Source organism: Schistocerca cancellata, chromosome 2 (genome assembly GCF_023864275.1).
Source record: "Schistocerca cancellata isolate TAMUIC-IGC-003103 chromosome 2, iqSchCanc2.1, whole genome shotgun sequence".
NCBI classification, from domain to species: domain Eukaryota; kingdom Metazoa; phylum Arthropoda; class Insecta; order Orthoptera; family Acrididae; genus Schistocerca; species Schistocerca cancellata.
Genome location: NC_064627.1, coordinates 930,915,721 through 930,934,401, shown reverse-complemented (window position 1 = coordinate 930,934,401; position 18,681 = coordinate 930,915,721). Strand labels below are relative to the sequence as shown.

General features: G+C 41.1%; 1 protein-coding gene across 3 annotated transcripts in view; it reads right to left on the bottom strand.

Moving 5' to 3' along the window:
- The window catches only part of LOC126162891 (leucine-rich repeat-containing protein 10-like), a 150,080-nt gene that overhangs the window by 82,404 nt on the left and 48,995 nt on the right, over positions 1-18,681 (bottom strand). For all 3 annotated transcript variants that reach the window (XM_049919695.1, XM_049919697.1, XM_049919696.1), the window contains exons 2-3: positions 2,624-3,121; positions 2,382-2,511 (exon numbers count right to left, since the gene is read on the bottom strand). In XM_049919695.1, coding sequence (XP_049775652.1) covers positions 2,382-2,511; positions 2,624-3,114 — 621 coding nt within the window. In that variant the 5' untranslated portion in view covers positions 3,115-3,121. The remainder of the gene's footprint in view (positions 1-2,381; positions 2,512-2,623; positions 3,122-18,681) is intronic.

The following is an 18,681-nucleotide window of genomic DNA, read 5'->3' as shown; positions in this document are numbered from 1 at the left end:
ATCTTTCGCATTTTATAAAAACAGTAAAAGTATTGTTAATATTTCATATTTTGAGTATTTACACACTTCCAAAATGTTAAATGCTTGAACATTATGTATTTGCTCTATTAGAGCCAGTACAAGTGTTGAAATATGTCATTAATTTTGAGGCAACCGTTTTAATTGTAATTTTATTAAAAAACCCTTTATAACAATATCGAGAATATAAAGGGGCAGCCATGTTGGCATTGGAGGGCAGTCTCTTTGAGATTCTGTGCAAGAAGCATGTAATTGCTTAAGTAAGATGTATGTCAGTGTTGTAAGCATGTCAGTATTTCTGATTTTGTCAAAGTAGCATAATAATTATGATGTGATATAGAATAAAGGTTCTGAAACATAATGTTTGTATTGGTGTAAAAACCAAGTTACAGTGGACATGAAGGAACACAATGCTTGTGGCAGCAGAAGATAAAAACCAGTTGGATGAGTACACCCTAAATAATTATAAGAATTTTTAATAATAATTTCACATGATGAAATTTCGTGCCAGACCAGGACTCGAACCTGGATTTCCTGCATTATACCAGCAGTCACCTTAACCGCCTTGGATATCTGAGCATGTCCCCTGTCCAACCCAAGTCTCCATATGACACAAGCAAAAGAGTTGTGCCCCCTATCCATTATCCACTTGCTCACAGCCTGACATGTTCCTACCAGGGCTCAGATATTGTTGTGCATATGGATTGTGTCTGTTCTATTGGGGACCCATGTCTGAAAGAAAAGACACTGCTGATTCAGTCAGCAGCTGTATTTGGTACATGATGAAAGAAGTACCTGACATTTAGCTGCAGTGGGGCATTGACCAAGCCCAACAGCGACAGATGAAAATTTGTGCCAGACCAGGAGCCAAACCCAGATTTCAGCTTTACGCAAGTGGTCGCCTTAACCAAGTCACTTTCTGAGCACACTGCCCATCCAATACAATCCTCATTATGCTGCTACAGAGTAGCAGCTCCTATCCACTAATCTCCTTGTTCACAGCCTAACTGTATTCTCGTACAGGTTCAAATACTGTTGTGCATCTGCACTGAAATATCGTAAAGCTGTCTGGCACATATATATAACAGGCTTGTATTGTTAGCCTATAAACAGATTTTAATAATACTTAGAAAGTGTATTTTTTGTGCAAATATACATTTTTTTAAATTGGAACAATGCTATAGACATTAACAGACTAAAAGTAGGGTAAATAAGAATGTCAGTGGTGTTTGTAAGATTCTAGTGAGAGTCATTTACAAGATATCATATTTTGAAAAGTTCCCACACCAACACTTGTACAATACCTGTGATAACACACACTAAAGAACAACAGGAGTGCATACAATAGTTACATGTACTGTGACGAGTAACAAGACAACTGACCATCACACATTGTGTTCAAAATGGCCATCAGCAGCAGCAATACAAGTTTCCAGTCTGATATGGAACAACTGCTGCACAAGTGCTAGCATTTCAGCAGAGATGACCAATCAGGCTGCAGTAATATGTAATTGCGTATGATTAGCTGTAGTCGGTATATCCTTTTAGACAGCGTCTTTCAGCTTTCCCCACAGAAAAAAGTCTACGGGCATCAAATCCAGTGAATGGTCCGACTAAGTTACAGAACCTCTGCATCCAATCCAACAATTTGGAAACAACTGGTGAAGACATGTGGTAATACTTTGCACACTATGGGAACCACAGATTTCTCCTAGTCTGCAGATTAATGTCTTCTAGCATCCACAGAAGATGGTCTGTTAGGAGGCTGCAATGCTTGGCCACGTCCAGTGTTCCATCTATGAAACACGGGCCTATGTGTTGATGGTTCAGTATCCCACACCACACGTTTGCACTCGATGGATGCTGACGTTCCACCTGACAGAGTCAACGGGGATTGTCAACAGACCAGTTGGGACTTGTCACTATTGGAGCTACCACTGTAGGAATTTTGTGGATGTTGTTTTTACTCATATTGAAATGAATGAGATTTTCCATCTGAATTACAGCTTTCAGTTCTCATTTCTGCATACTGGTTATGAGAGTTTGAATTGTGATAAATGACCATTGTCTTATTCAGAGTTAGAGAGACTTTATAAACACTTTTTTGGTGACTGACAGCAGATTTCTTTCTCGTATACTGAGGAAATTATTTAAGCACACAAACAAACTTACAAAAATTGTATGAAAAACATCAATTTGTAGTTGTAATATCTACACAAGACAGAAATTACCTTGCAGTGAGTGAAAATTCCAATAGTTATTATTCAAATAAAATAAAAGCAATCTGATTTGTCGTTATTGGAACTATCATAATAATACAACATTAATAATCAAAATATCACTGTTGTTAATCAAGCTCAAACCTTCATCTCTGCTATCACTGTAGGAATTTTGTGGATGTTGTTTTTACTTATATTGAAATGAATGAGATTTTCCAGCTGGCTAAAACTTTCTGGAACTTCAGATACTTGATTATTTTCAACAGTGAGCCACCTATAAAAAATACAATACAAACACTGTTAGCAAAACCCATTCCATATTCATTGTAAAGTTTTTTTTCAAGAAATGAATTATTTGAATGATGCAGTTTGACACTGCTAACTACCTAAGTGAACCTAAGTAGCCAATCTCTTCTGGTAGCTGCATCAGAAGATTCCCTCTTATTCCAAAAGTGTTCAGCACTTGAAGATTTCTTATTTCTGGTGGCAAAGCTACCAGGCCCATGTGGTTAATCCACAAGACTTCAAGGTTCTTCAGATTCCCTATCTCTGCTGTAAGATGCTTCATGGGATTATAGCTTAGATTGAGAAAAATAATATTTGTCAGATTATTTAGGGGTGATGGCAATTTTGATAAATTGTTGTTGTCCACTGCTAAATATTCCAAAGTTTGAAGCTGAAGTAGTTCTGTTGGTAATGTATTTAATTTATTATCATTAAGGAATAGCCCCACTATATTTTTTATACCAAAAAGCCTCTCTGGTAGTCTTGTAAGCTCAAAACTGTTCAATCTGATCCATGGGCGCTCTTTTGACTGTGCACTTTCTAAAACTGCAAGAACACATTGTTCTCGAATAAATTCAAGTAATGTCGCCATTTAATACCTGAAAAAGAAGATAAATTAATGCTGTAAATGCAGTAATGTTAATTATATTGATGCTGTTGATTGTGACAGCAGGCTGTAGATAAACAGTCAGAGGTAAATTAAATATGTAGGAAATGAAAACTTTGAGGTTTGCCAATGACAATGTAATTCTGTCAGAGACAGCAAAGGACCTGGAAAAGCAGTGGAACAGAATGGACAGTGTCTTGTAAGATGAATATAAGATGACAAAAGCAAAACGAGGATAATGGAATGTAGTCTAATTAAATCAGGTGATGCTAAGGAAATTAGATTAGGAAATGAGACACTTAAAGTAGTAGATGAGTTCTGCTATTTGAGGAGCAAAATAACTGATGATTGTCGAAGTAGAGAGGAAGTAAAATGTAGGCTAGCAATGGCAAGAAAAGCGTTTCTGAAGAAGAGAAATTTATTAACATTGAGTATAGATTTAAGTGTCAGCAAGTCTTTTCCAAAAGTATTTGTATGGAGTGTAGCCATGTATGGATGTAAACATGGGCAACAAATAGTTTAGACAAGAAGAGAATAGAAGCTTTCAAAAAGTTGTGCTACAGAAGAATGCTGAAGATTAGATGGGTAGATCACATAACTAATGAGGAGGTGCTGAGCAGAATTGGGGAGAAGAGGAATTTGTGGCACAACTTGACTAGAAGAAGGGATTGGTTCGTAGGACACATTCTGCGGCATCAAGGGATCACCAATTTAGTGATTGAGGGAAGCGTGGAGGGTAAAAACCGTAGAGGGAGACCAAGAGATGAATACACTAAGCAGATTCAGAAGGATGTAGGTTGCAGTAGTTACTCAGAGATGTAGAAGCTTGCACAGGATAGAGTAATATGGAGAGCTGCATTAAACCAGTCTCTGGACTGAAGACCACAACAAAAACAACAGATTTACTGATAGAAACATTTAACATTAGGAGACAGTGTCTAAACAAAATTGTGTGGGAGAATATAAATTTAAAATTATGTTTACCATACTCATCACAGATATAAGAATGGATTATGGGAACAGGATATGATTATCGGTCAAATGCAATAACTATCCCCATTAAATTCCACATAGAGATATATTTCATACTTAGTCATAAATGTGTACACAGCTTGAGATACAGAACAGAACTTAGAACAAACATGGAGGCTCAGCAGAGCAATAAGAGTCCAAAGATGGTGTTAATAGTGGTCAATATGACCTATTGACCCCACCAAGGCCCCCCCCCCCCCCCTCGCACTAGCTGTGAGGCTTGAGTGGAGGACATGTGGGTGTCGGCATCGGTACTAGTCGTGCGAGGCAGCAGGCGCATGACCGGGATTTCCATCTTGGTTTAGGCAGAGTGCGGAGGTGGAGTGATTGGCGGCAGGTCCATCTCATAGTCAGTCAACCAGTGGTGGTGGACGATGTGTCCGCCGACCCGAGAGCAGGCGTGTGGAACGGCCTGCGGCGTGGTGCAGGCGTGTGGAACGGCCTGCAGCATGGTGCAGCCATGCCCACCCCGAATGCAGATCGAGCCGTCCGAGAAGATGAATGCGCGAATTTCTGATGGGTTGCACTCGCGGGGGAGGGACAGGCTATGCACTACACTGACATTTAACTGCCCGTTGGAGAGCGAGGCTGCGGTGTCTGTTAGGAGCATGAGCACACGGTCATCAAAGGTGATGACCGACACATCATCCAAGTGGTGTGGTGGCACGTTGCAGCACCGGCTGAATGTGGGAGAGTGAGTCTCTGCAGTCGGTGAAGTGGTAGTGCATGGGGTAGATGGTGACATGCCTGGAAAACCTGCAAATGGTGACGACAAATCATGGGTTGGAGAAAACAGCGCCATGCGATGAGACAAAGTATTTTCAGGCTCCGCGGTGGAGATGTCATCAGGAGGGTCCGACTGAGATGGAAGAGGGGCGTTGGAGTCCATGAAAGCAGGTTTGAGCCTGTGCAATGAAACAGTTTGAGGATGATCTTTAACCATAATGTCAAACGTTGTCTCGTCCTGCTGGAGCACTTTAAAGGGGCCAAGGTAGGGTGATTGCAGGGGTTGTCCAACAGAATCATCCCTGAGCATAACATGGGAGCAAGTGTTGAGTGCAGTTGGCACGTAAGTGTCTGGCGGGGAGTGGCTGATAGGCAGATGTAGCCGTGCATGTTTGAAGTAAGTGCGCATGTGACTAATGAAATCTGGGGAGGGGGGAAAATCCTCAGGTGCTTGAGGCAGTATAAGTTCCCCTGGTAGGACTGGGTTCTCCCCGAAAAGAAATTCAGAGATGGTTCCCTGTAAGTCTGGTTTAAAGGTCGAACAGAGACCAAGTAACACCCATGGAAGCGCCTCAGACTAGAGGCAGTCATGGCACCTGAGGGCAGTTTTGAGGGTGCAGTGCCACTGTTTAACTAACCCATTGCTCTGCGGGTGGTAGGCTGTTGTATGAATTTTTTTAATGCCACAGATGTTACAGAAAATGGTCAACAGGGCACACTCAAACTGCCGACCTTGGTCAGTGGTGATGGTGGTCAGGCAACCGAACCTGGCAATCCATGAGGAGACGAAACCCTTGGCCATGGTTTCAGTGGTGATGTTGTGTAAAGGAACAGCTTCCACCCAGCAAGACATGCGGTCAATTGTGGAGAGAATATATCTGTGACCCTCCGATGGTGGTAGTGGACCGATAAGGTCCATATGTATATGACGAAATCTTCCTTGCGGAATGTCGAACTTGCCTAGTGGAGGGGAGGTGTGGCGGCCAATCTTGTTGCATTGACAGGAGATGCAACTATGTGCCCAGGTCTGACAGTCCTGCTTAATATTTTTCCAAACTAAATGCTCGGATAAGAGCTGTGTGGTGAGGGAGGTTATGCAAGGCGTCGAAGGCTTGCCGGCACAATGTGGGCAGGAATAATGGCCACAGGGTGCCGGTAGAAGAATCACACCACACCTCGTCCAAAACGCCAGGGAACTTGGGTTTGGTAAACACAAGAGATGATCAGTGGGGATGTTTCCTGTGTCTTTGATGTAGTGAACGTCTGTTGTGAATTGAGAGACTAAATCGAAGTGGCAGAAACGCTGAGGGTGTGGGTCCTTGGAAGGGCTGCAGAAAGCATCTGCTAGTGGTTTTTTATCAGTAAGGATGAAGAAAGAACTGCCCTCGATGTTGGGGCAAAAGTGTTTGACGGCTTCATAGACCACCAGAAGTTCCCTATCAAAAGTGGAATATTTCTTCTGAGCTGTAGACAGTTTTTTAGAGAAGAAATGAAGGGGAGAAACCATGTCATCTTTGCGTTGCTGTAGTATTGCCCCCACAGCTATAGCGCTGGTGTCCATAGTGATGAACAACTTGGCCGACAGGTCGGGATGCGTGAGCTAAGGAAGTTTTTAGAGCCATGAAGGCCTCCACCATAGATTCAGTCCAGCAAACTGGTTTAAGGCCTGAAATCTTTTTGCCCAACAGTGAGTCTGTCAGTGGGGCCTGCACAGTGGCAGCAGAAGGCAGATGCCGACGGTAGTAATTTATTGTACCCAAGAAACATCGGAGTTCTTTGTAAGTAGCCGGAGACGGCAGTGACACGATGGTCTGCATGCGAGATTTGGGAGGCTGTATTCTGGCTGTGGAGATGGTGTAACCCAAAAATGTGACGGAAGACTAGTGCAATTGGAACTTGTCCTTGTTGACCTCGACGCCATTGGAGTTCAAGGTCTCGAAGACCTTGGATAAATGATTTTCGTGTTCTTCAGCTGAGTTGCTGAAAATGAGTATGTCATCCAGATATGCAAAGCAAAACTCGAACTGTCGTAAGATTGAGTTAATCAAACGTTGCCATGTTTGTGCTGCATTTTTTAGGCCGAACGGCATGAAGTTGTATTGGAAAAAACTGAGTGGCATGATAATAGCTGTCTTTGGAATGTCTTCTGGTGCTACGGAAATCTGGTGATAGGTATGTTTACAGTCAATAACACTGAAGATTGTGGCACCCTGTAACATATGAGTGAAATCGTTTGTGTTCGGCACTGGGTAATCATCCATGACGGTACGAGCATTTAAGCATCTATAGTTGCCACACATTTGGAAAGAACCGTCATGTTTGGTGACGAGGTAAATAGGTGAAGACCAGCTGTTGTCTGATGGTTGCAGGATACCTGCCTCTAAAAGTTCTCTAATTTGCTGCTGGGCTGCGGGCAACTTAATGGGGTTGAGGCGTCTAACCTTGTGCCTAATAGGAGGGCCAGCAGTAGTAACTATCTTGTGTGTCATTCCATCAGTGACGGAAGATGCTGAAACTGCACACGAGACTAAAGCAACTTCCTGACATGAAATTTTTGGATGAGTGGGGAGTGCTGAGGCATAACCATTAGCACAAGTGGGAAAAGGCAGCACAAAAGTCACATGCCTATTACGTAAGTGTGGTGTGCGCTTCTTTGGAGAGATCGGCTGCGTGCGCAGTGTCTAAGGACCTAACAATTTTGTGATTGTAGGATGAAATAAAGAAATTTATTACTCTTATTTTATCTGCCTAAATGAACACTGGCATAACAAGGTTGATAAAACCTATACAGAGCATTGCCTGAAGTCAAACTTAAGTCAAAAAGTGCAAATTTGGTGGCAAGTTAGCATAAGGAACAAATATGAAAACAAAGTAAGAGTCATGGTAACTAATTAATCTGTAACATAGCCTGATGCCTACATTCATGCAACATTTTATGCAGTTTTCATTATAAAAACTGAAACTGCAAGGTTATGTTATGAATGGTAGGTTGCTACTCACCATATACAGAAGATGTTGAGCCACAGACAGGCACACCATAAACACTGCTAAACAGGTGAGTTTTTGGCCAAAAGGCCTTCTTCTAAAGTAGGCAACGTTGGCAAATGCACACACACACACACACACACACACACACACACACACACACACACACGACCTCTGTGCCTAGCTGTGGCGTATGATTCAGTCAAGTCACAAGATTCTCATAAAAAAAGACCCCTCTCTTTCATCAGCTCATACATGAGTGACAGAAAACAAATACTACAGTGCAGCAATAGAACGAATGTTTTGGGTGTCATATGGGGTATGCTGCAAACTCCTTTGTTGAGACCTTTACCATTCATAATCTACATGAAAAGCATTATGAGTATGTTGTGCAAATCCATACTATATGCAGATGCCACCACATTTGTTACAGTTGGAAAGACTTGGCAGCATTAAAGTAAAAATAATCTCAGAGCAGCCAGTAAATAGTTTAGAATACATGAAATGCATGTTAATTGTGAAAAACAGTAAGTATCCTCTTCAGTTTATGTACTAATGATGATAGAGATTAGATTAGATTAGATTAGTACTTGTTCCATAGATCATGAATACGACACTTTGTAATGATGCGGAACATGTCAGGTTAATAAAAGGTGTCTGTACAAAATATTACATTAGACAAGATATTACATGACACTTAATATTTTTATTTATTTATTTATTTATTGTTTCTGGTGTGGGTTGGGGAAATTACCCACTTACTATATCCAAAATTTCGTCTAATGAGTAGAGGGAGAGATAGCCATATAGCATTTGAAAGGAAATTAAAAGAATTTCTTAATGGCAACTCCCTCTACTCATTAGACGAAATTTTGGATATAGTAAGTGGGTAATTTCCCCAACCCACACCAAAAACAATAAATAAATAAATAAATAAATAAAAATATTAAGTGTCATGTAATATCTTGTCTAATGTAATATTTTGTACAGACACCTTTTATTAACCTGACATGTTCCGCATCATTACAAAGTGTCGTATTCATATATATATTTAAAAAGAAAGATGATGAGACTTACCCAACAAAAGCCCTGGCAGGTCGATAGACACACAAATAAACACAAACATACACACAAAACTCTAGCTTTCGCAACCAACGGTTGCCTCGTCAGGAAAGAGGGAAGGAGAAGGAAAGACAAAAGGATTGGGTTTTAAGGGAGAGGGTAAGGAGTCATTCCAATCCCGGGAGCGGAAAGACTTACCTTAGGGGGAAAAAAGGACAGGTTTACACTCGCACACACAGTGTCTGTGTATGTGTGGATGGATATGTGTGTGTGTGCGAGTGTAAACCTGTCCTTTTTTCCCCCTAAGGTAAGTCTTTCCGCTCCCGGGATTGGAATGACTCCTTACCCTCTCCCTTCAAACCCAATCCTTTTGTCTTTCCTTCTCCTTCCCTCTTTCCTGACGAGGCAACCGTTGGTTGCGAAAGCTAGAGTTTTGTGTGTATGTTTGTGTTTATTTGTGTGTCTATCGACCTGCCAGCGCTTTTGTTGGGTAAGTCTCATCATCTTTCTTTTTAGATATATTTTTCCCACGTGGAATATATATATATATATATATATATATATATATATATATATAGCGCTGGCAGGTCGATAGACACACAAACAAACACAAACATACACACAAAATTCTAGCTTTCGCAACCAACGGTTGCCTCGTCAGGAAAGAGGGAAGGAGAGGGAAAGACGAAAGGATTTGGGGTTTAAGGGAGAGGGTAAGGAGTCATTCCAATCCCGGGAGCGGAAAGACTTACCTTAGGGGGAAAAAAGGACAGGTATACACTCGCACGCACACACATATCCATCCGCATATACACAGACACAAGCAGACATTTGTAAAGACAAAGAGTTTGGGCCTCGGGACGGAAGTACAGAGGCAAAGATGATGTTGAAAGACAGGTGAGGTATGAGCGGCGGCAGATTGAAATTAGAAATTAGCGGAGATTGAGGCCTGGCGGATAGCGAGAAGAGAGGATATGCTGAAGGGCAAGTTCCCATCTCCGGAGTTCTGACAGGTTGGTGTTAGTGGGAAGTATCCAGATAACCCGGACGGTGTAACACTGTGCCAAGATGTGCTAGCCGTGCACCAAGGCATGTTTAGCCACAGGGTGATCCTCATTACCAACAAACACTGTCTGCCTGTGTCCATTCATGCGAATGGACAGTTTGTTGCTAGTCATTCCCACATAGAACGCTTCACAGTGTAGGCAGGTCAGTTGGTAAATCACGTGGGTGCTTTCACACGTGGCTCTGTCTTTGATCGTGTACACCTTCCGGGTTACAGGACTGGAATAGGTGGTGGTGGGAGGGTGCATGGGACAGGTTTTACACCGGGGGCGGTTACAGGGGTAGGAGCCAGAGGGTAGGGAAGGTGGTTTGGGGATTTCATAGGGATGAACTAAGAGGTTACGAAGGTTAGGTGGACGGCGGAAAGACACTCTTGGTGGAGTGGGGAGGATTTCATGAAGGATGGATCTCATTTCAGGGCAGGATTTGAGGAAGTCGTATCCCTGCTGGAGAGCCACATTCAGAATCTGATCCAGTCCCGGAAAGCATCCTGTCACAAGTGGGGCACTTTTGGGGTTCTTCTGTGGACGGTTCCGGGTTTGAGGAGATGAGGAAGTGGCTCTGGTTATTTGCTTCTGTACCAGGTCGGGAGGGTAGTTACGGGATGCAAAAGCTGTTTTCAGGTTGTTGGTGTAATGGTTCAAGGATTCCGGACTGGAGCAGATTCGTTTGCCACGAAGACCTAGGCTGTAGGGAAGTGACCGTTTGATGTGGAATGGGTGGCAGCTGTCATAATGGAGGTACTGTTGCTTGTTGGTGGGTCTGATGTGGACGGACGTGTGAAGCTGGCCATTGGACAGGTGGAGGTCAACGTCAAGGAAAGTGGCATGGGATTTAGAGTAGGACCAGGTGAATCTGATGGAACCAAAGGAGTTGAGGTTGGAGAGGAAATTCTGGAGTTCTTCTTCACTGTGAGTCCAGATCATGAAAATGTCATCAATAAATCTGTACCAAACTTTGGGTTGGCAGGCCTGGGTAACCAAGAAGGCTTCCTCTAAGCGACCATGAATAGGTTGGCGTACGAGGGGGCCATCCTGGTACCCATGGCTGTTCCCTTTAATTGTTGGTATGTCTGGCCTTCAAAAGTGAAGAAGTTGTGGGTCAGGATGAAGCTGGCTAAGGTAATGAGGAAAGAGGTTTTAGGTAGGGCGGCAGGTGATCGGCGTGAAAGGAAGTGCTCCATCGCAGCGAGACCCTGGACATGCGGAATATTTGTGTATAAGGAAGTGGCATCAATGGTTACAAGGATGGTTTCCGGGGGTAACAGACTGGGTAGGGATTCCAGGCGTTCGAGAAAGTGGTTGGTGTCTTTGATGAAGGATGGGAGACTGCATGTAATGGGTTGAAGGTGTTGATCTACGTAGGCAGAGATGCGTTCTGTGGGGGCTTGGTAACCTGCTACAATGGGACGGCCGGGATGATTGGATTTGTGAATTTTGGGAAGAAGGTAGAAGGTAGGGGTGCGGGGTGTTGGTGGGGTCAGGAGGTTGATGGAGTCAGGTGAAAGGTTTTGTAGGGGGCCTAAGGTTCTGAGGATTCCTTGAAGCTCCGCCTGGACATCAGGAATGGGATTACCATGGCAAACTTTGTAAGTAGTGTTGTCTGAAAGCTGACGCAGTCCCTCAGCCACATACTCCCGACGATCAAGTACCACAGTCGTGGAACCCTTGTCCGCCGGAAGAATGACGATGGCTTGGTCAGCCTTCAGATCACGGATAGCCTGGGCTTCAGCAGTGGTGATGTTGGGAGTAGGATTAAGGTTTTTTAAGAAGGATTGAGAGGCAAGGCTGGAAGTCAGAAATTCCTGGAAGGTTAGGAGAGGGTGATTTTGAGGAAGAGGAGGTGGGTCCCGCTGTGACGGAGGACGGAACTGTTCCAGGCATGGTTCAATTTGGATAATATCTTGGGGAGTTGGATCATTAGGAGTAGGATTAGGATCATTTTTCTTCATGGCAAAGTGATATTTCCAGCAGAGAGTACGGGTGTAGGACAGTAAATCTTTGACAAGGACTGTTTGGTTAAATCTGGGAGTGGGGCTGAAGGTGAGGCCTTTGGATAGGACAGAGGTTTCGGATTGGGAGAGAGGTTTGGAGGAGAGGTTAACTACTGAATTGGGGTGTTGTGGTTCCAGATTGTGTGGATTGGAATTTTGAGGTTTTGGAGGCAGTGGAGCTGGAAGTGGGAGATATAAAGGCACATTTGCATGCCGAGCGTGAGTTTCCTCGGAAACGCGAAATATTAATTAAATAAATAATCAGTGACAAATAAATAAAGCCTATGGCACACAACTGCAGCGCTGTGTCGCTGATAAAACAAAAGCACAATTACGTTACTCTTATGTTTGATTAAGAAAGGAGAGAGCTCTGGTAGAAGTGGTGCGAGAAGCACGTATTTTATTCTATTGTCTGGCACACCGCCATATTTCATGTTATTGAAGAATACTGCGAGTTGCAACCAGACTAGGCACTCGATCCTGTAAAGAATTTATATTTATAAAAGTAAGTAGGATTATGAACTGTAGGCTTATTCATTGAATATATCTGATTTAACTAACTGTGTAATTTTTTTATGTTTAGTAGACAATCACCTGTGTATGACGTATTGGCATGGCTGGCAAATTATTGAATTATTGAGATTTAGATTATGAGTCCGCACCTACCGCAGCAGTCTTTGGAAACGATTTATTTACGAAGTCCGATTATTTCAGTTTTATTTCACGGTCAACTACGAGTAACATTGCCTTTATGAGAAAGCCATTGTCAAGCGTCTGATACCGAATAATTAAACGTCCACGTTCCAGATAAGCAAATATTAATTACAATTACAATCACAATCACCATCATACAGATAGAAAAATTAATATTTAAATAATATTTTTTATTTTATTTATTTTATATTGGCGACTGCGTGTCGGACTTGTTATTTTGTCATTTGTTACATTGTTCTCTTTGTTTCATGTGAAAAATCAACTTTCTGGACCTGGACGTGAATGTATGAGAGATAACAAAAAAAAATCTTAAGATATTTTCCAATTCTAAAATTTTGCGGGAAGACGCAATGAAACTTCCAGCAAAATAAGGTAAGACGCAGCATCTTTGCATTAGCAGGCTTGACCAGACGTATAATTCAGTGTATTAGCTTTTCAGTAGATTCTGTAGTGTTTCTTTCGTGCATAACAGTTTTCAGTGATAAATTTCATTCTCAGTACTTTTCCTTAAACAATAACGTATGCAACAATACCAATACACGAGTGTACAATATGGCCGACTTCTGTACGATACGTAGTAACATGGACAGCAGCCATTACCAATAATCTCAAATTCAGTTTATACTTTTAAATTAACAGACAGCCATTGTTGCTACGAGCGATTCATGCTCAACTGCATTTTATTTTAAAATCAGTGTCAAATATTTTCTTGAAACATATATCACGTGTGGCATGGTAATAACTAGAAATCAATACGCAAAAATGGAACAGCAAAGACGTACTATGCAGACGCAATCCGACTCGGACCAGAGACAAATGTTAGAAAATGACTTTACGACAGCAACCGGTAGTGACGATTTATCAAACATTGACGCAAGTGTTGACGGAAATTTTGGCAATAGGCCGTCCACTACAAAAATTTCAAAGTCTCAGTCAGAGCCCATGTTGATGCATGACGTCACGTCTAATGACGCGACGGGGGCACAGACCTTGCAAACAGTAAACATTGCCGACATGTTACAAATGCTAATGAAACAGAACGCCGAAAACATGGCAACCTTACAGACACAAAATGACGCAATTAAATCTGACCTCATAGCACTCAAGACAGGTAATGACACTTTATGTAAACGTGTGGAACTTATAGAGGCCACACTGACCAAACAGATGACTGAACTCAGTACTAAATTTTCCCAGCTTAATACGAGACAAGAAAAGACTACAACTGACGTAGCACTTTTACAGACACAAGTAAAAAACCTTAATGTCACGTGTGAAGTTCTTACTGAACAAATTCAAACATATCCTTCAGTACATGACAACCTTGAAAAACGAATTACTGACGTACAGAATAAATTTGACAATGTTGAACAACACCTGACTGACATCTTACAATCTGATGCCACAGCTCATTTTCAAAATATTAATAAAGAATTTCATGATTGGGTAGTGAACAAAGACAAACATTTTGATAGATGCTTACGTGAAAATTTACCAACAATTGTGCACGACTCCGTAGCGCAATACATTACTAATAACAAACAGCTGATCAGTGACGCAGTACAATCCGTCACTGCACCCATGAGACAATTCACCGATCGACCACAGTCTGAATGTAACGAAAATATCAGTCAAAATGCACAGTTCAGGAACCAATATACATTCGAGTATGACACACACATACCGCACACGACAAACACACAAGAACAAAACACACCACGACTACAACACATACCACGATGTGCAAACACAAACACAAGCTATTATCATGGTAAACCACAGCAACATTATCCTAATTACTCGCCAGCTGAACATACCAGTAATTACAGTGGAATAAATCCATATCACAATACGAAGGAAGAAGAAAGCTTAATGAAACACAGGCAATTTCAGATTTTTATCCCAGAAAAACGAACCATTCATCCGGTGATTTTTCTTAAATCTTTTAGTAACGCATTTCCACGCACTTGGAGTGACCGGAAAAAGATATCATATATTGTCGGTTACATCCAAGGCGATGCAGCTGTCTGGGCATACAGTCAAGCTGACGTATGTACCACGTACAGTGAGTTTGAGCGTGCTTTTCTGAACAAATTCTGGTCGCAATCCGTCCGGGAGCGACTCAGAAGACAAATTTTAGAACCTGAAACTTTTAACAGTAAAAATGGCAACTTACGCAGATATTTTGAAAAATACTTGAACATGGGACACTTTTTAGACGAACCAGTCGCAACGCGTGATATACTCCGTGCGTTGAAGGCCAAATTGCCTTTCAACATTAAAGAAAAACTCCTACATATCCTGGATGACGATTCAGATTATTTTTTAACAGCCTTAGATTCGGTTGACATGTTACTTGAAGATCAGCGCTTCGCGCGGCAAAACAGCAGCCACAATGTTTACACTAGTGGTATGCAAAACATGCAGGCTTGCCAACTCAATTCTGGCGCGCCCACAGTTGGATACACGGTACAGCAAAAACAGCAAACTCACATGCCGTTTCAATACGAAAATCAAAATAAACACGCGTATTCCAATACAAACAATAGTTACAACAGTAATAACACTTCATGCGGCAATCCATACAAAAGGCACCGCGGTAATAACTACAACGGTAACAACGGATACAAAGGCAACAACAAAAACACAAACAGAAATAGAAATAATAATAACTACGAGCCAAGACAGCATCAAGGTTGGACTCGTAATGATCAGTACTTCCATTCAAACTCTGCTTTACCACAGCAGCCACCAGGACAAAATTGGAGCATACCTTACGACCGACAGGTAAGTTATAATGCGCAACAGCAACAACAACCGCAAAAGTTTGGAGATCATAATAGGCAATATCCGAATGTGAATATAATAGAAATGACACCTGATGCACAACGTCAATCCGTGTCAGTACCTAGTACAAATGCTAATCCAACAAACTAGAAACAGTCACTTCTATGCCCCAGGTCGTGGCTGAAGAATTCTTGTGGGGCGACTGCAATGTTAATCAGTTATTTGACACCACACTTGAACAACAGAATAATGATATGCCGAATAATTCTAAACAAAAATTACCTGTTTTATTTATAAGATACAACTACAATAACAATATATCAGATGAACTTTTACAAGACAGTACACAATGTCGTTCAAACACAAATGAAATTGTTTTAGCATCTACTACTGGTGTAGTAGGTGGGATTCCAACTACTATTATCCTAGATACAGGTGCAGCTGTGAGCGTTTTGTCTTTTAATTTTCTATAAAAAGATGTGTGAATTGGAACCTGTGCCTGAGTTTCCTGCCCAAAATTGTAAAATAACTACTGCACTAGGTAATAAGTCATGTAGGGTTACGAAGCAAGTTTTTGTAAACATTAAAATAGGTAATGGAACCGTACAATGGCCATTCCTGGTTGTACAAAACCTTGTGACAAATTGCATATTAGGAATAGATATTATGAGCGAGGATGGTAAATGTATTTTAAATGTATTTTAAATGATAAAGGCAGTGTAATTATTATTGATTTGGACAGGAGAACTCTAAAGCATGACAAACACTGTACAGGGTACAAGGTTCAGTTAGTACTTGACAATGACATTCAAGATATGCAAACACACTCATCTGACACAGAGCTATTGGACTTGAAAACATTGCTTGATCATAAGATAAGTGAAGCTACAGCTCTCAGTGTACATGAACGTATAAAACTACAGGAAGTGTTATCCAAATATTTACAAGTTTTTACCAAACGATTAGGTGTTATCAACACGTATGTGTACAAGATTGAAGTTAAGCCTCACAAAATCTTCTACCACAGGACATATAACGTACCGTTATCTCAACGACCTGCTGTGTGGCAAGAATTAAAACAAATGTTAGACTGGAAGGTCATTGAACCATCCACCTCACCTTATTGTAGTCCTCTACTTGTTGTCAAAAAATCAAATGGAAGCATTAGGTTAGTGTTAGACGCACGAGCAATTAATGAAATAATTTTACCGGTTCACACAAAACCCGAAAATTTAGAAGAGCAATTACAGAAATTTCTAGATGCAAAATATTTTTCCACAATAGATCTCGCTAATTCGTTTTGGCAGGTGGGTATCACTCCTGATTCACGGAAATATACTGCATTTATGTTCGGGGGGCGAACCTATCAGTTTTGTGTTCTACCTTTCGGACTGAATGTCAGCTCTGGGGTATTCATTACAGCCCTGGATACCGTGCTTGGCGATGATTTAGTTGAGACAGTCACACACTATGTAGATGATATACTGATAGCTACACAGTCTTGGAAGGAACACGTTGACACACTTCAAAGAATTTTAGAAAAATACGCACACCGAGATCTTAGAGCATTTCATGCTGAATAATGTCTAAGTCATACCCATCAAAATATTGCTAAGCAACTCGAAAAACTCTGTTGTTACAACACAGATAATAAGCAGTGTAGAAATTTTCATTTCAGCGGTTCCAGAGTCGCAGTTGAAGGCAGAAGAACTCTTCTTTCAGCGCGCGCCACCACCTGGAAGACGGAATATCAAAATAAAATTTATGATTACGTAGCAGTGAATGATATATTAATTTTTCACGGAACATTTGTTATTGTAGGTACCACTGACTTGGTATGACACCTGACGAACCGACAGACGTCATCTATGAAGCGATCTTTTACTTTGAGAAATAGATTAGACGCACATCTCTCAACACGAAAAGCATCTATCAGTAGTCAAGGCCACACAGACACTCTACACACACGCACAAAACGCGAGGAATCGAACATTTCCTCTCTCTTACTATTTTGAATATTTATTGAGTAGTGAAAACGCCTGGTCTTGCCTACTGATGTAATGAATGTTGTGTCTAACCTATCTTAATTTCAGATGACATCACGTGACACAATGTAATAACCTATAGCTATGTAATGATGATGCAAACATGTTTATGTGCAACTGTATTATGTTTATGCTAAGAAAATATGTGACGTGTGTATGTATAATTACTTATTTTTTTAACTGATGTATCATGTAACTGTTACTATGTAAAAATTTGAACAAATCGAGTGCCAAAAAGACATTGCATAGTGAACCTCTGTTCACGGACATTAACGAACATTACTAACTCTGCAACTACGCAGAAACCTATGTGAAAGAAACGGTTAATGCCATTCATTATGCAGCGTATCTATGTAAACGCGATGAATGATTTCTTTGATTAATAACTACGAACATTTAGGTGAGCTATATTCAGCAAAAAATTGAAAATGTGAAGGGCATAATTCGTGCATCGTCTAGTGACATTACTACAGTACCTAACTTCAAGATGTTAACTGGATTAAATGGACACAAAGTGCCTGTCCAGAAAACAATACGACGGGTGGAAGAATTTTGGTTGGATCTTCAGGGAATGAAATGTTCTCGAAATGTGACGGACACTCTTACCTGGACTGTCCAAGGATCGACGCCAGCTATGTGCCGTCCGAGGTTCTGCAACCAAGCTTCCACGGAATGTAAAAAAAAAAAAACGAACTGCACGTGGACCAATTACTCGACGGGTCACGTCTGATCTGTAATGAGCAATGCCTTTAGTCACAACGAACTGCATCACAACGACTATAGTGGAAATGGGAAATGGACACGCTTATGTATTAATCACGTTGTTATACAACGATGTTACTGTGATCAAAAAAACTTTACCACGACGATACTAACCTGTAAAAAAAAAAAAAAATTATTGTGCAGCAGATGAATATGAACTGTAATAACGACACGATGTGTATAGGTCAACGCACCTGAAACATATGGCCATTTTTCTTTGAAGTATTTCAAAACAATACTATGTAACTAAGAACATTCAACAATCTAAGTTGTATTGTGTTATAACAAATATTGTAAATTTAAAACTAAGTTACCTGTCATAGAATGTAGTCTTCATATGTAATCTTGGTTGAATATTTTCTTTGTGCAACGACTGAGAAA